We start from the raw sequence: 26092 nt of genomic DNA, 5'->3' as shown, positions 1-26092 counted from the left end.
GTTACCTGATCAAAGCAATATCATCGATCAGTCCACCTTTCCCATTATACACACTGGTGGCTTTTATGCCGAGTTTACTGCTGGCCACAGAAAGCAAATCAGATAAAGTTCCATATACAGCGACCACCTGTGAACACACCAGATTAATTTGGATAACTTATATAATGAATTTCATTACTTACAAATTATAAACCACCATACTATAAACAGGACTAAAAATCAGACTATCAAATAAAAGGAGATTCTGAGAGGTTCTTACATCTAATATTGCTGAAATCCAAAAACTAGAGTGTAAGAAATCATCTCTGCGTGAAAATAATTTACAATCTTATGTATGTTAAATAACGCTCTAGTTCTGAAGACAGACCCACACCTGAATGTAGATTATGACATTTTCTAGCTGTCGACATGAGCCAAATTAACCTCTTTGTGCTTCTGTTGTTTTAACAAGAAATGCATAAAAGTCACACCTATATCAGGTCATGAGGATGAAATGAGTTAATGCATGGCATGAGCTTAGCAAAGTGCCTGAGACCTATTAAGTCTTTATAATGTTGCTTTTACGTTATTCCTTTGTTATAGGAATGGTTTATTTTAAAAATAGGAATGATTTACTGTTTATGATAACATTTATTACATCAACCACCACGTGAAAGGTAACAACTTCCCACTTCATTTATTTAATTCTTCAGCAACCACTTATAATTATAAAAGCCAGATTTTAGCTAACATTCTAAATACAGCCAACAGCTGGGATACAGTGAATTGCTCTCTCCTGCTTTACATCAGGCACAGTCTGATATATGCATAAGCAATGCAAATGCTCAGGTAGGGGGCTGAGAATCTCTACATGTAGTTAAGTTTTTTTTTTTTTGCTCCAGTATAATTTTAACTATGGGTTCCCAGTGGCTGAGTTGTATAGTTGTACTGTTATCGGTTAGGATTTCTGAAAATTACGAATAAAACATAGATGAGGGGCTGAACATGAAGAACAAACAGCCAATCAACTTCCCACGGGATACTGGATCAAAGTGCCATATGAAATAAGAAACAAGGCTGATCCTTTGGTTACCAGTGACTGGAGTTTAGTAGACCCTGAGTTTTTAGTTAAATAAATGTAACGAATAGCAGGGTATGGAGGGAATTGCTTGTTAATATGGGAATGTGCAATCTTCATGGCAGAGTACTCAGATCCCCAACTGTTTTCTCTTGGATCATAAGGATGAAAGGACAGATAAGTATTGCAAGCTGGGAAATCCTAGGGAAGGGTTGTAGGCAAGCACAATTTAAAGGGAAGTAGGTGGATTAAAAGTCATACACAGTCCAAGTGTCCTTAAACGGATGAATGGATAAACAAAATGTGGTATATACACACAATGGAATATTATTCAGCTATTAAAAGGAATGAAATTCTGATACATGCTACAACATAGATAAATCTTGAAGCCATATGCTAAGTAAAATAAGCCAGACACATAAAAGGGCAAATATTATGTGATCCCACTTATATGACATACTTAGGCAGAAAGTAGAATAAAGATTACCGGGGTGGAGGGTGAATAGGAAAGTCATTGCTTATGGGTAGTTTCTATTTGGTATGATAAATTTTGGAAGTAGTGGTAATGTTACACTGTGAATGTACCTAATGCCAATAAATTGTATGCTTAAAAATGGCTAAAATGCTAACTTTTGTGTTATGTATATCTTGCCATGGTGAAAAAAAAAAAAATAATGGAAAGCACTTGGCACAGTGTCTTGACAGAGCAGACATGCCATAAATAACTGAAACTTGAATAAAATGTGTCTCCTTTATTTCCTATCATTTTTTCACCTCCGTAATAGAGCCTGGAATTCTGTTACTGCAGATACATGTTCCTGGGAGAAAAGGAAGAGAAAAAATATAAGGCATTAGGTGCAGCAAACCCACTTGTGCTAAGAGAGAGGGTGTGGAGAGAAAACAAAAGAATCAAAAGCATAGAAACACAAGACACTGACCAAAGCAAATGCAAATCGACTTTTACAGCCCGGAAACTGTCCGGGGAGAGTAAGAAAATCCTTTCCAACATCAGCATTCTTGTCATAGTTGCTATTATGTAAGAATTTTCTAATTGACCTTTGCTTCTTATATATTTTTACATGGCTTTGGTTAGCCTGACATTATCCCCTCCTTGCCAGAACACCAACTTTCTCCCCCAGCATTTCTTTTCACTTCTCTCCCTCAACCAGCCATATCATAAAACGGATGGAAATTTAATGTATCTATGTTATGCAATGGACACTTTCCTTTAAATAAGATAATCAAAAGGCCATCAATTAGAGAAAATAGTAGTGAAATTACTGCAAGAAATCTTACAGTTCTGTAGATTTGAAAAATTGCCCTTAAGTTGGGCTACCACACTTGTTTTTCATTTGGAGGGCATTTTTGGCATTTGTTTTTTAACTAGATCACTTTAGCTTTACTCTCTTGAGCATACTAACAAATAAGAATTATATTGCAAACATAATATTCAAAATCTGTCTTTCATATAAACCAATCAGAATATCTGATTTAAAAATAGATATATACCAACATAAAAATGTGATAGGCTTGGAAAACATTTTAAGTTGGTAAGAAAGTCTCTAATAGACTGGCTCATGTACCTTTCTTTATGTAACAACTTTGTTGGGGAGAAAGCAGCAATGGAAATCTTGTAATATCATAGATTTGAGCTGTAATTGTTATATAATAAGCTTATTTTAGTCCTCAGAGAGGCCAAGCATTTGTAAAATGATCATGCTAAGAATGGCTATATGCTTCCCAGGGTGGACCTGGAGTTCCCATGTTACTGGGATTATCTGCTTTAATAAACAAGGCACTATACTTAGAATGGAAGCATTCTATGGCGTAAATTGAGAAGTGCATCTAGTTAAGTTAATGAGAACCATATTACGTTACTATTTAACTTAACCCTTTCTAAATTTCAGACCCTAAGACAAGTGAAAGCCATCTACCAACTGGGAAAGTAAATGTTATACTGTGCCTACGAGGGCGTATCAGTTTAGTGAGTTTTAATTTGCCTTTAAACACCATTTTCAAATTGTAACCTGTGTTACTCAAATTTAAAAATTAAAACCCGCACATGTACTTAAAGTGTTTTTCCTTACATGCCCATATTATCTATTAACTAAGACACTATCAATAAATACTTACTCAATTTATGCAGGCTGATTTACCCAACCAAACTATCAATCACAATTACTAAATTTACTCTACCTACACTTTTAGTTTAATACATTTAAAATTAGGGTTTTTTTAAATTTAAATTTCAGTTAACAGTTTAATATTAGCTTCAGGTGTACAATATGGTGATTCAACACTTGCATACAACACCTGGTGTTCATCCCAAGTGCACTCCTTAATCCTGATCACCCATCCCCCCCACCTCCCCTCTGGTAACCATCAGTTTGTTCTCTATAGTTGAGGTTTTTTTCTTGGTTTGTGCCTCTCCTTTTTTTCCCCCTATACTCTTTTGTCTTGTTTCTTAAATTCCACATATTTTTAAATTATTTTGTTCCTAAAAAAGATAACATAACTCTAGGTCAAGAAGGCAAATATTAAAATATTAAATATTAAAAAGTCTGACAAAATCAAGTGTTGAAGAGGATTTGGATCAGTGGGAAGGTTTATGCACTGCTGGTGGGATATAAATTACTGCAATAACTCTGAAAAACAATTTGGCATTTGAAAAAATTAAACATTCATATACCTCACATCCAATACAGTTGACTCTTGAACAATGCAGGGTTTTGGGGCACCAACTCCCCCTCCCCTGTGTATTTAAAAATCCACATATAACTTTTGACTCTCCAAACACTTCACTAATAGCCTACTATTGACCAGAAGCCTTACCAATAATATAAACAATACATATTTTGTAAGTTATGTTACTCTATTTTTACAATAAAGTGCGCTAGAGAAAATATATAATACTCCAGGTATTTACCGAAAAAAAATCTACACATAAGTGGGCCCATGCAGTTCAAATCCATGTTGTTCAAGGGTCAACCGTTAGGATAACTTATATTCACCAGAGCATTGGTTCTCAAAAGTGTGGGCCCTAGGGGTGCCTGGGTGGCTCAGTGGGCTAAGCAGCTGCCATCGGCTTGGGTCACGGTCCTTGAGTCTTGGGTCTGGGAAGGAGCCCCGCATCTCACTGGAGCAGGGGCATAGGAAAGTGGAGCCAGCTTCTTCCTCTGCCCCTCCCCCTGCTCATGTTCTCTCTCTCTCTCAAATAAATAAATAAAATCTTAAAAAAAAAAGTGTGGTCCCTAGATTGGCAGCATTAGGATCACCTTGGAAATATGTTAGAAATTCAAATTCCTAACCCCATCCCAGATCTACTGAATCTGAGCTCTGAGGGTGGGGCCCAGCAATGTGTTTTCTCGATTCCTCCAACTGATCCCAATGCATGCTAAAGTTTGCAATCCACTGCCCTAGAAAAATGCTTGCATGTGTGTACCAGGATACATACACAGGAATATTCATGGCAACACTTTCAATTTAATAGCAAAATATAAAGAAATAAACAACCCAAATGTCCACTGACAGGAGGACAGATAAAATGGGCTAGTACTTATATAAAATGGACTATTATAAAGCAGCAAAAATAACTAAATTATGTGGGACATTATGAATGTAATCTTAGAAATATTATATTGAATGAAAAATGTAAGTCCAAAAAGATTACATATGACATCCATTTAGGTTATGTCCCGAAGATGACAAAACAATATATAATTTAGTTATACATATATATATGTGGCTCAACTATTAAAGAGACATGGCAAAGAGAAATACAGCATTCATGAAATTGGCTGACTTTATGGATAAGCAAGGGAATAGGAAAGTGAACAAGCACATTAAGTTTTGGTAATACACTTTTTCTTGCCTTCTGTGGCAGGTTTACTGATATTTGGTATATTATTTTTGTCTTAATTTTTATGCATATTAATACTCTTTATATGTATCAAATATATTTCTTAAATGTTTAAAGTTGAAGAGCAAAGTTCTTATTAATGTTTAGATTTCAATAAGCAAAGGTCACATAGATTTCACCTTCCTTCAACTTAATATAACGGATTCAAATCTGGATACTTAACACCAACAACATATTTCTGACCTAATATCAAAGCCAGAAGAAAACAATTAAGTCCTGGACTAAGAGTGTAAACATCAGGACGGAAGATCTATTTCACGTCCCATTATATCTGCAGTGAGCTGGCATGGTTCCTTGTACAAAGAAGGTAATCAGTTAGTTTTGGCTGAATAAATAATGTATACAAAAGGTCTATGACTTGCACAGCCTATTCCTGAATATTCTTTAGTTAAAGCAACTTCTGTTTAAGAGGTACAGAAATTTTGAACTGACATCAGGTTACTCAGAAATCACTCACTACATTCAGATGTCTGAGTCCTCATTTCAAATTCCTTAATGCTATTTACAGAGAATATCAAAAAGAGAAAAATGGGAATTCCGAGGCATATGGAGAAAGGATGAGAGGATACAACTGATTCTTTTGGAGCAACTAAAAAAGATAAAATTTGAAGATCCCAATTTTTTAGAATTATGGCCTTCAAATGTTTTGACTATGTACCCCATCAGTAAAACATTTTTGGGCATGTGCTCAAACATTTGTATATTTATTTACTTATTTATAAAGTTTATGCCACAGTCAGAAAAGAATATGATTTCCCAAAAACCTTTATCGACTTAGAATATGGAGCTGGCCAGTAAAAATCCCCTAAATATTTACCATTAAAATTAGGGAAATCCTGCCAAATATAAAATTGATTTTAAACACTGAAAAGGAACAAGAAAGGAAAAGAAAAACATCTCAAATTGTCTTCATATGTTGGAAAATATTTTTAAACATCTTGCTAATTAGGATGACCTCATCTCATCATTGGCTAATGTTTCAAAGAACAATATACTCTTAGGGAGTGGCTTATTGTTAATAGCAGTTATTAAATAGGACTTCAAATAATCTTCTTTAAAATTCGGCACTTTTTGGGGTGCCTGGGTGGCTTAGTCAGTTGAGCGTCCAACTCTCGGTTTTGTATCAGGTCATGATCTCAGGATCATGGGACTGAGCCCCAATTCAGGCTCTGCGCTCAGTGGGAAGTCTGCTTGAAAGATTCTCTCCCTCTGCCCCTCCCCCCCCACTTGCGCACATGTGCGTGCTCTCTCTCTCATAAATAGGTAAATCTTTAAAAAAATAAAATAAAATTCGGCACTTTTTGACTTCTCAGGTCCAGAAATCCTTTCCCTGCCCCCTCTTCCCCCAAGTCTCATAGTTTATATTTGGAGAGGTGGTAGCTCTGCCATTTTCTCATCGCTTACTTGTGTTCACGTAACTAATATTCTTCGATCTGCAGCTTCTTTGAAGGAATCTTTTAAAGCCACTTGGCATTTTGGTGAAGGTTAATTTAGTTAAAACTGGATAATGCAAATCTTAACCCGTACTTGTGTGCCTCAGTACATCACAATATACCAAAGTGAACCAACCAGTGAAGAAGTTTTCACATGTGAACGCACTCCCTTCTCTCAGTAGACTTGAGACCACCTGACACATTCAGTAATTGAAAGCACTTCTGTCTTTATGGATTAAAAAATCAAGTTTTGGGGCGCCTGGGTGGCTCAGTTGGTTAAGCAACTGCCTTCGGCTCGGGTCATGATCCTGGAGTCACAGGATCGAGTCCCGCATCGGGCTCCCTGCTCGGCAGGGAGTCTGCTTCTCCCTCTGACCCTCCCCCCTCTCATGCTCTCTCTCATTCTCTCTCTCAAATAAATAAATAAAATCTTAAAAAAATAAAAAAAAATAAAAAAAAAATCAAGTTTTAATATGATTTTATATTTCTAAGTAAAAATATAAAGTATAATATTTCTTCTTAAACTCCCCTGCGTCCTCTTGCATACCCTCTGTGGTGTACTGTCTCACTCTGGAAAGCACTGTTTTAGAGCATGCCCAGCCCTCTCTACAACTACAACATCAAAGCATGCACTAGTGACACTTTTGTTTATTCAGTATACAGAAAAGTCATGGTAAGCATATGTAGTTCCCTGCAGTAACTCTGTGCCTCTCCAAGCCCAGGCTTTATGGCCCGGTCTGGAAACCACTGAAGAAGCTTTATAGGAGGGAAACTTATTTGAAAAAACAGACACTTATCTTATGACCAGGAAGCAAAAACAGAACCTAGGTTAATAAGGAGAGATTGAAAGTGACAGATATCCTAACTGCTGGATGGAAAATTAAACTCTAATAGTAGTGCTCTGTTTCAGCATGTTTTTCATGAACATCATGTCACGATCATGCCAATCCTGGCTAGCTCTAGTCACATTCTTTATATAAACATGCAAGCTGTTATGTATTATTCTGTGATCTTTTGTCAAATAAGAGTAATTGTAGTTTTTTTTTTTTAAATCAGCTGGAGAGGACAGGAAACAGAACTTTGGCATAGAATATGTTTTCCAATTGAGTAGTAAGGATTAGAGTATGATTTTTTAATATTGAATCATACTAGTATTCTCCAGTTTGGATCTTTATGATCTTCACAACATAAATATATTTATCTTCATTTACTTGAGATGGGTTTTTTCCAATCTTTTGAGACTCCAGAGAAAATATTTTTGAAACAAAAATTTTAAACCCAAAAACCTAATCTAGTCAAAACTAGACAGCTTAAAAAATACATATGGTAAGACTAACATAGCCGATCTTTGAAAGAACAAAATTCAGTGGTTTCAGAGGAGATTTAGAGCACAGTTAAATATTTATGACTGAGTCTAAACATCTTGTCTTTCAGAGAGGAACAATGAGATGCTGGATAAAAAGGTCAATCAAAGGTCTGCTTTTGAGAAAATATTACAATTGTTTGGATATACTATTTTTTTCTTCCAGTAACAATAAGTTTTAGATTCTTAGTAGCTAACAGACAACACAGGTTTAGAAAAAGTTAATGGTCAGAAATAATATAAACCTTGTTAAGTATATTTTGAAGTAACATTTATGAAAACTCAAGAACTTGAATATATGCCAGTTGTTTTTATGTATTGAATCTCTAAAATCAGAATAACACAAAATTATAGTCAACAAACTAGACCGTGGTTCAAATTTTTAGAGCAGATTTATTTAAAATTTCAGAGTAGTTGGAAAGCCATTTTTTATACCGGGGCACAATTACACTATTTAAAAACATACTGTTTCCAAAATATGCAGGAAACGAAGTACTGTATTCTGGCAAATAATACAGTGAGGTCAATTTACCTTTACCTTAAACTCTAAGGCATCGTTACTTCTAGATGTCATTTAGCCACATCATAAATGTCTGCCTTGAGCAGTCAAATTTTCCAAAGAAGCCGAACAACTTTCATGGGTGGGGCAAGCGGCTTGAGAAGGAATAGGATTCATTTTGGCTTGCTCCAGCCTTGGAAAAAATATTTGGTACCACACCCTCAACAAAGGCCGAACACAGCAACTAGTAATGTCAAATCAATCCATTTTAGTCTATTGTGACAGTCTTTCTAAGGAACTAAAACAGGGCGAAATAAAGTGAGTACGTAAGTTTGGCGGCAGCGGGGCTTGGGGCGCCTAAAAGACAGAGGTAGGAACCATCAAGAAAATGTCCCTAATTTTCAATTTTCTATTCACCCTACGATAGAAGAATATTTTATTTATCCACCGATAAACAGTTTCATTCTTTCTACCTGATCAACCTTCCGTGTCTGCCTTAGTTGTTAACCACCACTTTCTGGAGCAGACCATTACTCAGCACGAAGGTGGCAACAAGCGCCCTTCTACAGCTAGGGCTGGGGGGCAGCGGGGTCTTCGGGGTGGAGGTGGGAAGAGGGACATCAGCACCAAAGGCTCAGGTGACAGCGGCCCTCCCGTCGCCCTCCGAGTCCTCCGCTTTCCAGGACCCACACCTGGACGTGGGAACGATAAAGCACAAGCTGACCTGTGCTGGCCCCCAGGGCGGCTGGGGAGTCGAAGGGCGGGCTCGGGTCAGGAATCCCGCGGGTTGGGAGGAGGCCGCGGGGACCCGACGTTCACCTCCTGGACGCCCCCCACCCCGGCGCACGCCCACCTCCCTGCCCCTCTCCCCAACTTTAGCCCTCCGCCCTGCCAGCCCGTTCCGCGCTCCGCTGCCCTCTCCCCCAGCAGGCGGCCCGCCTCCTCCCGACCCCCTTACCTTTCCATTCTTGGGGCTGCCGTTAAGGAACAGGGTCACCCGCCTCATCGCGCTGCCCCCACTGGGTCCTGAGTGAGTCGCCACCCTCCCGCCTGGCTCTCCTCCCACCTTCTTCTTCTCCCGCCCTTCCCCTCCCTCCACCCACTCGGACTCTCCTCCCTTCGCCACCTTCCTTCTCTTACGGAGACACACACGCACGCACTCTCGGTCCCACACCCCAGGGTTGGCGGGTCCTCCTTCCCACCCCGCCCCTGGGCTCCTCAGTCAGCCTGGGACCCTTCCCCCACCTCTCCCAGACTGACTCTAAGCTCCACCAATCAACTGGCAGCGCCGGACAGAACTCAGCCAATCCTCGCCCTGCATTGGGTGGGCTCATACTAACCCAGCCCGGGTGGAGGGAGGGAAGAGAGGTTGCAGTCTTGCAGACGGGAAGGGTTATCAGCCAATCAGCACAACCTGGAGCCGAACGGCGGCTCTAGGCGTTACTGAGCAGGCGCAAACCCAACACCAGGTAGAGCTCATCTACATAAGGAGGAGGGGTTGGAAGGAAAGAGGTGGAGCTCTAGCAGGGACCTATACAAGTCAGCTCCCCCTCCCACTCGCTCAAACCACGGACGAAACGGCTGCTGTCTGGACTGGATGATTGGGCAAGAGCCCTCCCGTCGTTCTTGCCAGGATTGGTCCAAGGATTCTTTTCGAAGTTTGCAGCATCCAATTGAAAGACGGGGGCGGAGCTAAGTGATAACCGAAGGGTTCCTCCGCGAGACTCTCACGGAAAGTAGTCCCCCCGGATACAGGTTAGCCTCAGCAGGTCTCTCTGGTCGGCGCGTCACCCGCAGCTAGTGGTGGCTTCTCTCGAGCTCACCAAGCCACTCCTGGTCCTGGGACGACGAGGTAGAGGCCCGGGAGAATTCGGGGTGCGCGTGGACACGTGTGGACAGCGGCGGCGTAGAGATTCGTGGAGTAACGCCGGTACCGAGGAGGCGGGGCCGGCGATTTGAATCTGGCGGCGGGCGGCAGGCAGCGGCCGGGCGGAGGAGAAGGTAGGGATCGCGGGCGGCGGGGTTGGAGTTCCTCGGGCCGAACGAGGCAGCTCCGGGCGGGCGACTTAGCGGCCGACAGTTGCCTTCTCGAGCGAACCGTCCGCACCTGCACGACACTCACCCGCGGTGGAGCGTTCCAAATAAACCCAGTGGGAGGAGAGCCAAGCCGCGGGAGTGAGAGGTAGGGCAAGGACCCTGGTCCAGCAGAGCTGCTTCTGGGGCGTGCTTCTCAAAAGCGTGTTCTTACTTATCCTGCTCCACGGAGATAGTGGTCCTCCTGCTACCTGCGCCGGGCCGCCCGCGTGCTTTCTAAAATGCAGATTTCTTGGAGCCCAGCCGGACCTACTTAATTAGAATTTTTGGGAATCCGCAAAGCTGTGTCTATAACAGGGTACCCAGATGATTCAGATGTTCGCCCAGGTTGAAAAGCCATGGCTTCTAGTGTGAGGTCTGCTTTGTTTCATCCTCGACAGCAGTTTCCTCCATTTCTCTCTTTTTTAAAAAGCTCTCAAATACTCTCGACATCTATTTTCATGCCTGTATAGGTTGTATTAGAATTCAGTCTTGAATGAGAATCTTGATCTAATCGTTAACTTGGAAATGAGGGTTTTTTTTTCTTCTTTCCTTTTTTTTTTTTTTTTTTAGATGGATACCAACTCAAAAGACAGCGAGCCTCTTGAAACCAAGGAGCCTGGTATTCGTGATACTGGTATGTAGTGATCTGTTGCCTCCTTGTGAAATGTAAGGTTTAGGTATTTGTTTTCATAATGATGTTTAGCCCTCACAATATGTTGTCTATTTCAGAAAATACCTCTTTCATTTCGGGAAACGGGAGGCTTGTAACTCCTCGGAAGCATGCACCTGAAGGGACTCCTAATGGTTGCACACCAGATACTTTCAAGTCACCTTTGGATTTTAACACAGTAACAGTAGAGCAATTGGGAATTACACCTGAAAGCTTTGTAAAGAACTCTTCAGGTAAAAGAAGTTGTCCTTCTATTGCAGTGCTTTTAAAGTTTAAAAATAACTTTAACTCAGTTTTGTTCATCTGCTTGATCTCATTACTTTGACTCTGCAAACGTTCGATTAGGGACATTTCTGTGAATATGTACCATGCATCTAGCATAGCAGAATATCAGGTTCCTAGGGCACCCAGCATGATAACATTCAACAGTGTGCTCTGTGCCCAAACTGGAAAAGAAGACGTATGTGAATCACTTTTTGACCTGACTCATGAGATATAGGATATGTTTACTCTAAGTAGTAATAAATTTTATGCTCACATATGGTAAAAATAAGAGAAAGTTGAAGAGCAATTAAGAAAGATTGGGGTATGCCTCTTTCAAAATCACAAACAAAATTGACTGGGGTTAATCTTCAAGGAGTAGAAATGAAATTCACCTGTGAAGTCAGATTTAGCTAAGATAGGAAATAAACATGGAACTGGGATTAGATTGGAGAACAGCATTTAGAAATGGAGAGTGAGGGAAGGCTGGAAAGTCAGAGGGCACTAGACTGGATAATGCATGATGTAGACAAGACCACAGTGGTGTGCCATTCTGTGTTCCCTTCTCAAGAACATTATTCATAAACCTTTAAAGAAAAAACTAGATTTATTTTGTGCTCTTCAGCATATGCAACATAGTGTGCAGAAGGTGGATTGGTATCTCAGAGAAAAAAATGATCTTGAACAATTGAGAACCTGGGAGTACATGTGCCTAAGTGGAGAGCTTTCCTTTCAGTTCTTGGGGATAAGAGGACTAATTCAGAAAGAAGAGAAGTTCTTAGTCCAAAGCAAGCTATTACCCATCCCTGTGTGCAAGAAATATGAAACAAAAATGGGAACTATTAAAATGTGTTCACGTGTTCATTCCATAACTCACTCTGATCAATGCTTTCTATATGCCAGACACTTTCAGAATCATGGAATAAATCAATAGACAAAGATCCCTATCCGACTGACCATGTGTGAATAATTTCGTCTATAATACTCTATTTAGATTTCTGTAATAGGTGTTTATGTGTTCTCTCTTAGGCTGGTATATTACAGGGAATTCAGTACATGATTACCAATGATTGCCTTGCTTTGTTCCAATTTAAAAGAGTTTTCGTTACAGGAAAGGCCTCATCCTACCTTAAAAAATCCAGACGACGCTCTACAATCGGCGCTCGGGGCTCCCCTGAAACAAACCATCTTATTCGTTTCATTGCTCAGCAGCGGAGTTTAAAGACGGCAGAGAAATCTTCTTTGACACAGAATTCCCCTTTTCTGGTATGATATTCTTCTAACTTATGTCATGAATTCTCTGGGGAGAATGTTTTGTTCTGTTACAAAGCTTTTGTACCGTGTTTCTACCTTCTTGTGCATCTCATCTGTTTTGGATCTGGGGAGATAAGGTTTTCTCTGTCTTACAGAGAGTGTTCAGTTTGCATTGATGGTGATATTGAGCATGGCTAGGTTAAGAATTGGGAAATCCTGGATAGAAGTGGTTTTCTAGAGGAGCTATTTTATTTTGCAGGGGGTTTTGCCGGTTAATGTTTTTCTCTACAATGAAGTGAGGCAGTGTTTTTCAACCTTTTTTCTTTTAATATTTTTTCTTTAAGTGTCTAATTTTTTTTGACTCCTACATGTTGGCATGTAGGAGTAAGAGTTCCCCAGGACAAAATGTATTTGGGATAACCTGGCAAAAAGGAAAAAATTACTTGTCTGCTGATGAGGAAGGATGTAGCTATTTTTGCAGATTTTTATCAGAATAATCCATGTTCCTAAAAAGTCAAATAGTGTACAAGGGTTACAATGAAAGACAGTTAATGCTCCCTCTTCTTGAAGGACAGCTATTTATATTGTCTCTTTTGGTCCTGGCCTTCCTATTTTATTTTATTTTTTTAAGATTTTATTTATTTATTTGACAGAGACAGCGAGAGAGAGAACACAAGCATGGGGGAGTGGAAGAGGGAGAAGCAGGCTTCCCTCTGAGCAGGGATCCCGATGCGGGACTCGATTCCAGAACCCTGGGATCATGACCTGAGCCCAAGGCAGACGCTTAACAACTGAGCCACCCAGGCGCCCCCTGGCCTTCTTATTTTAAAACGTACTTATATAACCACTTTATTTTTCGGTTTTAGACACTATGCCCAGGCTATGTAGTGTGGTGGTTCTCAGAGATTATCTGCCCATCCCTGGGGATCCCTGAGTCCCATTCAAGAGGCCAATGAGGTTAAAACGGGTTTTTGTAATAGCACTGAGGTGTTTGCCTTTTTCTACTATGTTGATGTTTGCACTCACAGTGCGCAAGCAATGGTGGGTAAAACTGAGCGCACCAAGCTGTCATTTTCCACATTGCTAAGCCTTCACGGGAAATGATAATGCCAGGTTCATTTAATATCCTTGATGCAGTGAAAATTGTAAATTTTATTAATTCTCCCCCCTTGTGTATTATGTGTGATTGAAATGGGAAGTATGCATCAGGCACTTCCAAAGTACATACAGAAGTATGATGGATGTTTTGAAAAAAAATCGTGTGCATGATTGTTTTGAGCTGTGATCTGAACTCTGGCCACTTTTTTTCATGGAGCATCATTTTTACTTGAAAGAATGACGGACATCATGGTTAGTCAGACTTGGGAATGTGAACAGTATTTTCTCAAAAGGAACCGTGAACCTGCCACTTCGAAGAGAAACTGAAATATTTCTTACTGATTAAAAAACTTGAGTTTTCAGGAGAAAATCAGAATTTTGGAAAACTTCTAGGCAGCACCGTGAGCTTGAGAACTTCCCACTGGCTAGACTTTTCTGATGAGATCAGTGGAGATATTAATGAATTTGATTTTTTGATATTATATAATAAAAGGGTATCAATATTTAGAAGATCTGCAGAAGTAAGTGAACCAATATTTTCTTAATGACCAGTGCATGCAAAATATACCCTCAAATGCAAGAGACTCACAGATTTTAACATAACAGAATATGAGAAGTTCATTGATAGGATTTCATATTTGACATTGCAACTAACTTTTAGGAAATCTTTGTTGAGTTTTATGTTCCATGAAAGGAAGAATAGCCACAGTTCTGAAAAGCCTGTTAAAACATTCTTGATAGCTATAATGCACACGAACTAGGAGCCTTTGGTGTTTTCAATAATTTTAAGAGTGTAAAGACTTCCTGAGAACTGCTGTTAGGATAGGTACGAACATGGACTGTGGAGCTATTTGCTGAGGTTTGATTCTTGGCTTTATTATTAATTAATTGTGCCTTTGGCAAGTTACTTTTCTTTCTTTCTGTCTGTCTTTCTGTCTCTTAAGATTTTATCTTTATGTAATCTTTACACCCATTATGGGGCTCGAACTTAAACCCGGAGATCAAGAGTTGGGTGCTCTGTAGACTGAGCCAGCCAAGCACTTCAAGTTTGTCTCAGTTTTCTCACATATAAAATGGGGGTGATAATAATAGCAAGGTTTTTAATGAGGATGATTAAATTAGTAGAGATGCAGTACTTAGAACCGTGCCTGGAACATGGTATGCATTGGATTTACTATTGTTGTAGTTATTTCTGTGAAAAATGCGGATTTTGCTCTTACACCTCCTAGCCATAGCTGTCCTAACACTGTCCCCTGTCCCCATCCTTCCAATACAATTATAATGTTTGTTTAAATTAGGACTTCGTGTGTGTTATTTAACCATGTAGATATTTTTCACAAACTGCCAGGTAGTATGCTATGGTCCCATTTCTTCTCTTACACAACTTTTGTTTTTCCTCTAGTTAATAAGTACTTTTTATTATTTTTTGGTTTAGTCTTTTATCACATAATTTCATCCCCAAACTTTGACAGATCTGTAAACCCTAAGCGTCTGTGGGTTCTTTTCTTTTTCCTTGGTGTTCTCTGTCTTCTGTGGCTTGCTTGCCATCTGGGTCTCCTGGACAGCTGTCACTGTGATTTCCTTTTCTTCTGTTTGGATTTTTCTGTTTCCTTGACCTAATATCTCTCTCTCTTCTTGTTTTACTATCTCATTTTTCTGGAGCCTCTGCATATCTGATGAAGTTTACTCCACTAGCACATTTAGATTTTGGTTTGTCTTAGTATAGAAATCTAGGTTGCACATATTTTCCATAAAAATTTTGAAGGCATTGCTCCATTGTTATTTTAGCTTATGGAGTTGAAGAATCCTATTCATTCATTCATTCATTCAACACATATTTTGATTCCCTATCTTTTGCATGGCCTGCTTTTTCATTTGAAGCTCTGTTCTTGATATTAAAGAACACTGTGGGCAGTTGGGGACATTATATTTTTATGGATGTTTTCTTCCTCCCCTTGCAGGATCTCTTTGCCTTCAGGTTCCATGTTGCTACCTAATTAGTTCAGGCTTTGTCTCATGCTCAAATATTTCTTCAGATGTCTGGTGATCCGTGACACTGTTCATTTTTAAAAGTGAGTCACTTTAAAAACTTGACTGAGAGCTCAATGTGCATGGTCTGGTTTCATCAACTGGTGGATTTCTGTGTAGACAAGGCCACTTTTTCATTCCCAAGTATCAGAATTCTGTGGCTCTTTTTTTTGGCAGATCTGTTTTTTCTGAAAGGAATTCCTGGGGATATAAACCTGAGCCCTGGGACTCAGGAAGTCAAGTGTCAAAATGAGGGTCAAACTGTTCACTGAGAAGACTTGGACAGGCTCTGTTTTCAGTGCAGGCTCCTCTCCTCAGCTGTTTGTGGAGTCTTAAATCTCATGGAATCCTGAATCTCTGTGTTCCCTCCAGAATGTAAAGGTCCTTTCTTCTTTATGAAGAGACCTGTGGGTTCAAGTGCTACTGATACCCTGTTCTGAGTCCTGTCCTTGACCCTGGTTTTCAGAAATACCTGATGCTTTAAATACCTGAGCCTTTCTGGGGTCTGCTGCTCTGCTTGTTTCCTTTTGTCAGAATGCCCTAAAGAATCCCTGTCGGTTTCAGCTTTCTCTGACCTAAGTCCCTTTTTGTTTGTTGACATTCCATGTCTGCTGTTGGTATTTCTGTTTTTTTTTTTTTTCCTTAAGGGTATGCCTACGAATATGTGTGTGTGTGTGTGTATGTGTATGTATATAGAAATGTACATATGAAAACACCCCACACCCATATCATGTGATTATATGTAGTAAAAGAATTCCTTGAATGTATAGCTCTAGTATCTAGCACTGTTAAAAGTAAGGGCTTTCCACTTGAGCAGTTTTTATGGACAATCAGTGCTGTCCTTTGATCTTTCGAGATTTGCCTCTATAGTAAATACCCTTAGTGGCTCTACTCTTTCAGTTCTCACCCTATCTCTTCTTCCCTTACTCAACAAATTTATTGACTGCATAAATAATACTAGTTTACATGTTCTAATTTACTGAAATGTTCCGCAAATATACTAGTAGTACTTGTTTTTTTCTTTTTGTAAAGTGTAAGGGCCTCTATGCTTACATAATTCATCTCTTATTTTCTCCACCTTCTCTTGCTTTGTTTTTTAACTATTTTTTTTTAAGATTTTATTTATTTATTTGAGAGGGAGAGAGAATGAGCAAGAGCGCAAGAGCAGGGGGAGGGAGAAGCAGACTCCCCGCTGAGCAGGGAGCCCAACGTGGGGTTCGATCCCATGATGCTGGGATCATGACCTGAGTTGAAGGCAGATGCTTAACCAACTGAGCCACCCAGGTGCTCCGACCTTCTCCTGTTTTAGAGGAAAAGTTGAAGGGCAGCCGTTCTCCATCTTTTCTCCACTACTCTTGCTTTCATTCTTGACTATTTCAACAAGCACATGGATGATCATCCACCATCCCGGCAAGTCAAGCTTCTTGACTTCTGTAGCTCCTATGATCTTTTCTACCTCAGGCATCCGCTTATGTGGTTCCTTGCTACGGTATCACCTTTGAGATCTTCTTGCAGCCCACCTCACTCTGACCCACATTTCATCTTTCCAGTTTACTTCACAATTCTCTCATCTTATCGAAGCCTCCAGACTATTGATCTTACTGCACCTGTACTGTCTACTGCTCACTTTGTCTCTCTCACCCTTACCCAGTCTAGATCTATGTTCTAACACTTTGAAGTTTTCTTACAAACACGTTTTTTAAAGTTTTAAAAATTTATATAAATAAAAATATTACATATGCACATTGTTTAAGGAATCAGTTAGTACTTGAGGATTTATTTATAAGAACAATGGTGTGCAGCTACCTTTTTCCCATGTTTCCATTTCTGAGGCTCTCATTTTCAACTTTTGTAGCTGTTGCTTTGATAGATGTTTTCATATCTCTTAATAAAATGCTTGTTCTGTTTTTTTTTCCTTGCAATTCCTTTTTTTTAATTGAAGTCTAATTGAAATACAACATTGTATTAGTTTCAGGTGGACAATGTACTGATTCAAAATTTTATACACAGTTGAGCCTTGAACGATGAATGTGGGGGTTAGGGGCACCAACCCCCACGCTGTCGAAAAATCTTAACTACTTGTAGCCTACTGTTGACCAGAAGCCTTACTGATAACACAGTCGATTAACACATATTTTGAATGCTACATGCACCGTGTACCATAAAGTATACAATAAGCTAGAGAAAGGAAAATGTTATTAAAAAAAATAATAATAAGAGGGCGCCTGGGTGGCTCAGTTGGTTAAGCGACTGCCTTTGGCTCAGGTCATGATCCTGGAGTCCCCGGATCAAGTCCCACATCGGACTCCCTGCTCAGCGGGGAGTCTGCTTCTCCCTCTGACGCTCCCCCCTCTCGTGCTCTATCTCATTCTCTCTCTCAAATAAATAAATAAAATCTTAAAAAAAAAACCAAAAAACGAGAAAATACAGTAACAGAATTGTATTTATTGAAAAACAATCCACATATAAAGTGGGTACTTTCAGTTCAAACCCATGTTGTTCAAGGGTCAGCTGTGTTCCAAATTGATCACCACCATAAGTCTGGTTAATATCCACCGTATAGTTACAAATTTTTAGGTGTGTGTGATAAGAACTTCTAAGATCTATTCTTAGCAACTTTCAAATATAGAATATAGTATTATTAATTCTAGTCACCATGTTCTACATTACATCCTTATGACTTATTTTATAATTGGAAGTTTGTACCTTTGACTCCCTTTACCCATTTTGCCTACTCCTGCTTCTGACAACACCAGTCTCTCCTCTGTATCTATGAGCATCTTCTTTCTTTCTTTCTTTTTAAACTTTGAGATTCTGCATGTAAGTGCGACATTACAGTATTTGTCTTCCCCTGACTTATTTCTCTTCGCTTAATGCCCTCAGGGTCGGTCTATCCATGTTGTCACAAATGGCAAGATTTCCTTCTTTTTTTCTGGCCGAAAAATATTCTATTGTGTATATATACCATATCTTCTTTACCCATCCATTCATTGATGGGCATTTAGGTTGTTTTCATATCTTGGCTATTGCAAATAATGATGCAGTGAACATGGGGGTACATATATCCTTTCAAGTTAGTGTTTTCATTTTCAATGGATAAATACTCAGAAGTAGAATTACTGGATCTTATCGTCATTTTACTTTTAATTTTTTGAGGGACCTCCATCCTATTTTCCATAATGGCTGCATCAATTCACATTCCCACCAACAGTGCATGAGGGTTCCCTTCATATCCTTGCCAATACTTATGGCTTTTTTTTTTTTTTTCTGTAATAGCCATTCTGATAGGTGTGAGGTGATATCTCATTGGGTTTTGATTTGCATTTCCCTGATGATGAGTGATATTGAGCATCTTTTCACATGTCTCTTAACCATCTGTGTCTTCTTTGGAAAAGTACCTATTCACATCTGCCCATTTTTAAATTGGATTGCTTGCTTTTTTGCAATTGAGTTACATGAGTTTTTTTTTTTTTTAAAGATTTTATTTATTCACTTGACAGAGAGCACAAGCAGGGGGGAGCGGCAGGCAGAGGGAGAAGCAGGCTCCCCGCTGAGCAAGGAGCCCGATGTAGGGCACGATCCCGGGATCCTGGAGTCATGACCTGAGCCAAAGGCAGATGCCCAACTGACTGAGCCACCTAGACGCCCCAAGTTACTGGAGTTCTTTATGTATTATATCAACCCTTTATCAGATATGTGATTTGCAAATATTTTCTCTCATCCAATAGGTTGCCTTTCTGTTTTGTTGATGGTTTCCTTTCCTGTGCAGAAGCTTTTTAGTTTGATACAGTAAATAACATTTGTTTTCACTTTTGTTGCCTTTGCTTTTGGTGTCAAATCCAAAAACTCCTTGCCAAGACTGATGTCAAGGAGCTCACCACCTATTTTCTTTTAAGATTTTTATGGTTTCAGGTCTTTCAAGTCTTTCATCCATTTGAGTTAATTATTGTGTCTGGTGTAAGATTGTGGTTCAGTTTCATGGTTTTGAATGTGGCTGTCCAGTTTTCCCCATTTATTGAAGAGACTGTCCTTTCCCCATTGAATGTTCTTGGCTCTTTTGTCTTCTGTTAATTGACCATACACATGTGGATTTATTTCTGGACTCTTTGTTCTGTTCCATTTCTCTGTGTGCCTGTTTTAATGCCAATACCATGCTGTTTTGATTACTATTGCTTTGTAATATAGCTTGAAATCAGGGAACATGAAGCTTCCAGCTCTGTTCTTTTCAAGATTGCTCTGGCTATTTCACAGTCTTTTGTGATTCCATACAAATTTTAGGATTGTTTGTTGTATGTCTTGGTAAATGCCTTTGGAATTTTGTTGGTAATTGCATTGAATCTATAGATTGCTTTGGGTGGTACAGCATTTTATTTTATTTTATTTTTTTAAAGATTTTATTTATTTATTTGACAGAGACACAGCGAGAGAGGGAACACAAGCAGAGGGGGTGGGAGAGAGAGAGCAGGCTTCCCGCCAAGCAGGGATCCCGATGCGGGGCTTGATCCCAGGACCCCGGGATCATGACCTGAGCCAAAGGCAGACGCTTAACGACTGAGCCACCCAGGCGCCCCTGGGTAGTACAGCCTTTTAATGATATTCTTCCAATCCATGAGCACAGAGTATCTTTCCATATATTTATGTCTTCAGTTTCTTTCATCAGTTTCTTATGGTTTTCCGTGTACAGGTCTTTTACTTCCTTGGTTAAATTTATTTCCAGCTATTTAATTCTTTTTGATGTAATTGTTTTCTTAATTTTGGTTTCTGCTAGTTAATTATTAGTGTATAGAAACACAACAGATTTTTGTATGATGGTTTTGTATCCTGCAACTTTACCGAAATCATTTATTCTAATGGTTTTTTAGTGGAGTCTTTTGTTTCCTATATTTAATATGCCATCTGCAAATAGTGACAGTTTTCCACTGTGGATGGTGGAGAATTAGCCTTCTTTCTTCCTTATACTTTCTATCATACATCCACATGTGTACTTCCCATCCTCTACAACTTCCTAATAGTTGGGTTACATAAGTATTCAAGTGTTTATATTACTGTGACCACATAGGTCATTCTGAGCTCATTTTTCTTCTGCAGTTATGTTATCCTCCTTTTCTTTTGGGTCATTTTCCATTAGTACAACAAATCTTAATATCTCTCTTTAACTCCTCCTAGACCTCCATGGCATCCCATTTCTGTGCCTCTTCATCACAGCAAAACTCGATGAACGTGTTGTCTTTCCTGTCTTGCTCCTCTTCCCTTCTCCCATCCCCTCTGCGACTGCTGGCCACTCCAACTGGGCTTTTGTTTCTACCACTAGGTCAAGAAGACTCTTGTCACCGTTGATCCCTTGCCAAGACAAAGATTAAATCTAAGTTTGCATCTTACTCAGCCTTTCCCCAGCTTTTGATACATTCGACCACTCCCTCCTTGAAACACTTTCTGCACTTGGTTTCTGGGATTCCGTACTGACCTAATTTTCCTTCTGTGTTGTTGGTCATTCCCTGTGTGTTTCATGTGCTAATTCTACCCCTTCTAGTTTTTCCTCAGAAATGCTTGAGGGCCCCACGGTTCCCCTCTGCCCCCTTTTGTTTGCTTTCCTTAGTCAACCTAATCCCTTCCCGTGGCTTCCAGCATCAGCTGTAGACTGACTCCAAAATGTCTAACTTTGGCCCAGAGCTTCCTAGAACTCCAGACTTTGTGAAATATTCAGTTGCCTATTCAACATCTTCACTTGGGTGTTTTAATAAGCATTTGGCCCCAACCAAACTGTACATTTCTTCTCTCCACCAGATCCTCCAGCCCAATTCCCAGTCATAGTACGTGCCACCATTATCTAGTAGTTCAGGCCAACTACCTATCAATCTTCCTGGTTCCTTTCTTCCACATCCAGCCCATCACTACCTATCAGAAACCTTTCTGTAAGCCCTCATGTCCCACAGCTCCACTGCTATAACCCTAATGTGAGTCCTGCCTAGATTACCAACTGCTACGTCCTAACTGGTCTCCTCAGTTCCCTCCCTTCCCTAATCCACCCAGCATCCCACAGAGCCGTCAGAGATAGACTAACTCAGATCATTTCTTCTGCTGCTTAAAACCTTCCAATGGCTTTCTGTTATGCCTTGAATTAAACCCAGACCCCTTCTTTGAAGCCTCTATCACCCTTCCTGATACGAGCCTTGCCTGCCATTAGCCTCATGTCCCCATCTCCTTCCGTTTCCTGGTCATGGTGGCTTTTTTTCCTGCTGTATCCTGTTTCCATCTTAAGCTTTTGTTATTGCAGAATGCCTTTCTCCTCCTATATCTTTGCTCCACCACCACTTTCTCATTGTTTTGGTTTCAGCTCAGCTATTGCTTGAGCTAGGATGCTCTTCTGACTCAAGTCAAAGCAGCACTTTTACTTCATCATGTTTCTTTTTCATCTTCTCACTAGCACTTCTTGTACCTGAAACTATATTAATATGTTTTCAGAATTTCAGTCCAGAATGTAATCCCCCACCACCTGTGTCCTGAGCCCTTGGAACACTATCTGGTATGTGGAAGGAATGTTGTTGACTGACAAGGTTCATAAGACAAAAGAAGAAAGCAATACATTTTGAATGTTTCGTTTCCCTTGTATATTCCTGGTCTCCATCAGGAAATAGAGAAAAATGATTCAAACTAGGGACCTTTCATTTGTTTTAGGCAGCATTTCAGAGTGCTTTAAATTTCTAGGACATTAAACCTACCCCTACCGTGTTCACATAGGAGTACAAAAAAAAAAGCCCATTGGAGGTAAATTGTATGAGTTTGGGATAATCCGTTTCTTTTCTCCATATCTCCTGGGGAAGAGTTGGCCACCAGCTTTTTATGAGTGTTATGTGTTATGTCATAAAGGTTTTACATCATCAACCATATTTGGATTTAAAATACTCTATTATGTAACAGTTTGCTTTGTGAATGTATTTAACTGGGAATAGAATCAAGTGTGTGAGTAGATCCAGCATCAAACATGGCTTCAAGCTTTTAACTGCTTTTCCTCCATATGATATCATAAAGGGAGGTAATTTTTTACTTTTGTCTGTTGGTGTAATTTTTAAATTGTTACAAGCTCCAAATTAGTGGAAATATGTTAGTCTAAATAGTAAAGGGGGGAAAAAACCTGGATAGAGAACTTAATGATATATGGGTAACAGAACTCTTCAATTATATGTTACTTGCATGTATCTGGCACTTCGGTCCCTGCCAGTGTCAATTTCATTTGATGACTCCTTGGCTAAAACCCTGTTAGCAGAGTTTCCAGAGCGCTCTTGTGCTTAAACCATCTAACTGTTCGGCTTTGTGGTTTTCGCGAATGGTCAGCGTTCAGCGCTAAGGAAGTAAGGTCCCATGAAATCAGGAAAATTTAGCTGGGGAGAGGGTAAGTGTGAAGGTGGGTATCTGAGCTGCTACAGAACATCTGTGTCTTGTCCCGGCCTCTTGGGGAGAGGGTGTGTATGGATGGAAATAGGCAGTCAGACTAGCTTGGATTGAACATTTTTGTGCTCAACTTCTTTTCCTTTCCAGTTTGATTCGCTGAGGCTGTCTCAGGTTATAGACTCTAAAAGAGAGGCCTTAAGCTCCCCAGAAAGAATCCTTTTAAAGAGTTGTTTAGCCCCCAAATATCTGGGGATGTGTTTTGCACGGGTGCTTTTTTAAAGCTCTTCCCCACCTACTCCAGACTTCTGTCATGTGCATGGCCTGACTAATAACGGTATTGAGCCAGGCTGTAGCTACACGTCTAGACATACCACACAGCTGTTCTCTGTGCTCGGGTTAAAAACCGAGGGAGGAGCAGAGGAGAAACTAGGATGATGGCAGCACCCGAAATACTCAAACAGAATATACGTGATTCAAGGGAGAAGAGGCTCTGCAACACTCATTTATTACCTCTGATCTTCAAATAGCCTTTATGTATTTTGTCCTGGATGCGGTGGTTATAGGCCTAGAATAGAGACACTGTGCTTGATTTCATTTATAATACCCTCCATGTCTCTGTATTTTAACAGGGCAGTCCTGTACTGTATCGAAATGTTAATTCTTTAAGGGAGCGAATGTCGGCCTTCCAGTCCGCTTTTCACTGCATAAAGGAGAATGAAAACATGATTGACCGTCCTGGATTCTCAGAGGCAGAAGGAGAGTTTGAGACAACAGGCTCGAGTGAGTAGAAAGAATTTAGTCCATTTGGACTTCCGTATTTATTCAGACAAGCGTGTGAGGTATGAAAAAGATTTAGTTTTACAGTGTGAAGGCAGTCTTTTCTAAGCAGAGCTGTATTTTTAAATGGAGCCTAACATTTAAAACCTGGGAAATTTCACACAAAAATTTAGATTTCTGGTTTGTCTTGAAAAAACCTGATTTTTCAGGCATTCCTGAGCCTACAATTCCGCATGGCCATAATTGAGTTTTAAATGTTAACGGGTCAGAGCCGGTTGGTTGGTTTCATTGTTAGAATAAGGGCATGTGACAAATTTGAGCATTTAAACCTTGATTTTTAGAGGTTGCTTATTAAGCTTGGCAAGCATTTCTATGAATACCAAACACCCAACCCTGATGTTATAAAAAGATATATCTAATCTGACATCTTAATAGCCTGTCCTCTTCTTTACCATAACTTTTAGATTGTAATTCATTTGGTTACTTTCTCCTGTCACTTCTGATCTTCCAATCACAAGGCATTTGAAACACCAGAATTAGACAAAATCTTGGCATTACCATAATCATCATAACCATTCCTCTGGTGTTTTGCACCCTGAGGTTCCAAATGATTTTGTTTTGGTTTCTTGAACCATCTTCAAGTACATTTCAACACCTCCTCACGTGCAGTGCACTGTTACTCAAGACAAGTCCCGTTCATCTACCTCTCCAGTGCGTGACCCACTCCGACGTACTCATTTGTGTTTGTAGTTTGTAACTTACCTATTCACTTCTGACCTGCATTTTAAAATATTTTACTGACATGATTGCTCTAGTTCTGCAGACAATTAAATTCACTTTTTGTAGCTGGGAAGAACTGAGGCACATTTTGGCTGTATGTTTCATAAAATCATACACAGTCAAAGCAGAACCCGTATTAGAACATAACCACATCCTTTAAAATGTTCAAAAGAGGGGCCCCTGGGTGACTCAGTCAGTTAAGCATCTGCCTTCGGTTTCAGGTCATGATCCCAGCGTCCTGGGATTGAGCCCCGCATCGGGCTCCCTGCTGAGTGGGGATCCTGCTTCTCCCTCTCCCTCTGCCCCTCCACCTGCTCACATGAGCTCTTTCTCTCAAATAAATAAATCTTAAAAAAAAAAGTTCAAAAGAAAAGGTTTCACTGTAAATTTTAAAATAGAGTGAGATGATATATCAGAAATGGAAATGCATATTAGCATATCTTTGTACGTTTTTAAAGTCTAAAAAAAAATTTTAATAATGTTTATTATCCTTTTAGTAGTGATGTTCTCTTACCTTTCAGTTAGATTTCTTCTGAATAGAAAAATGTACTTTTAATTGATAAAGTATTTAGATTCAAGCATTATATTTTACTGAAATTATTATGTGCAAAATTTAAAAGTGATATAGTAAAAGAAAATATTTTTGCCTGTGTTATGTTTATACATATAGCCAAAAAAGAAAGTCTTGGTGAATGTCAAGAGTCTGAGTTCCCTGCGAACTTATCATCCAAACGTCGAAGGATATCCTATCAGAGCAACTTTGATGAAAATCTAACTGATGCAGTTCATCTCCAGATATTCAGTGGTGTCACTTCTCCTAATACAGGCAAAATGTGTGCTGTTGAAACTGCTCCTGCAGGGTTTTCTGAGGTAATTCACTGACCAGAATCCTAGGAAAATGAAGCTTTGGTTTTCCGGCTAGACCGTTTTAAGACTGTCAGAACCCTTTTTCAGCAATGGTACCTTGTATTTTTATATTGTAGCTGAGTTTTAAAGTATGCTGTGTGTGTATGTATGTCCTACTTGTTAAATTTTTTTTTACTGGTGGTTAGCTTATTGGTTAGACAGTTTTGATTAATATGTTGCTTTTGGTTATGAAAAACACTTAATGAAAATATTAAGCCTTGTGGTCTTCTGCTTGCGAGGTATTGTTCTAGATACTGATGGTACAACTGTGGGGGAATCATGGTCCTGCCCTTGAGCAGCTTTTAGTCCGCTGGAGGAGGCAGACACAGGAGCTTATTATTTACACAACTGGCAAATCAGTTGAAGATTCTGTATGGGCTGTGCAGCTCATGTCTGGGGGGTCTTGCACTTCCGGACTTTCTGCCCCTAACTGGTTTAAAACTGGTGCTATTTAGCAATTTCTCCTTTGCTCTGCTCACTTCTTTCAAGTAGATGTAGGGATTTTTGTTGTTTATAACTACCTAAAGCCTGTTAAGATTTTCAAAAGATCTTAAGCAACATGAATTAAATACTACTATTGAG

General features: G+C 39.7%; 2 protein-coding genes across 3 annotated transcripts in view; one reads left to right on the top strand and one right to left on the bottom strand.

Moving 5' to 3' along the window:
- Positions 1-9439, bottom strand: part of KCTD9 (potassium channel tetramerization domain containing 9) — a 37846-nt gene extending 28407 nt beyond the window's left edge. Inside the window, exons 1-2 of the mRNA XM_036079010.2 lie at positions 9230-9439; positions 6-127 (exon numbers count right to left, since the gene is read on the bottom strand). Coding sequence (XP_035934903.1) covers positions 6-127; positions 9230-9277 — 170 coding nt within the window. The 5' untranslated portion in view covers positions 9278-9439. The remainder of the gene's footprint in view (positions 1-5; positions 128-9229) is intronic.
- A 479-nt stretch (positions 9440-9918) lies between these two features.
- Positions 9919-26092, top strand: part of CDCA2 (cell division cycle associated 2) — a 46754-nt gene continuing 30580 nt past the window's right edge. Inside the window, exons 1-6 of one of the 2 annotated variants that reach the window (XM_078069496.1) lie at positions 9919-10272; positions 10918-10981; positions 11077-11250; positions 12390-12544; positions 23677-23827; positions 25275-25474. In XM_078069496.1, the coding sequence (XP_077925622.1) occupies positions 10918-10981; positions 11077-11250; positions 12390-12544; positions 23677-23827; positions 25275-25474 (744 nt within the window). In that variant the 5' untranslated portion in view covers positions 9919-10272. Of the gene's footprint in view, positions 10273-10348; positions 10454-10917; positions 10982-11076; positions 11251-12389; positions 12545-23676; positions 23828-25274; positions 25475-26092 lie in introns of those variants that run through there. The other variant, XM_078069497.1, reaches the window with a different exon arrangement.

Source organism: Halichoerus grypus, chromosome 3, assembly GCF_964656455.1.
Source record: "Halichoerus grypus chromosome 3, mHalGry1.hap1.1, whole genome shotgun sequence".
Classification (NCBI taxonomy): domain Eukaryota; kingdom Metazoa; phylum Chordata; class Mammalia; order Carnivora; family Phocidae; genus Halichoerus; species Halichoerus grypus.
The sequence above is the reverse complement of the archived record's forward strand: the minus strand, read 5'-3'. Positions and strand labels throughout refer to the sequence as shown.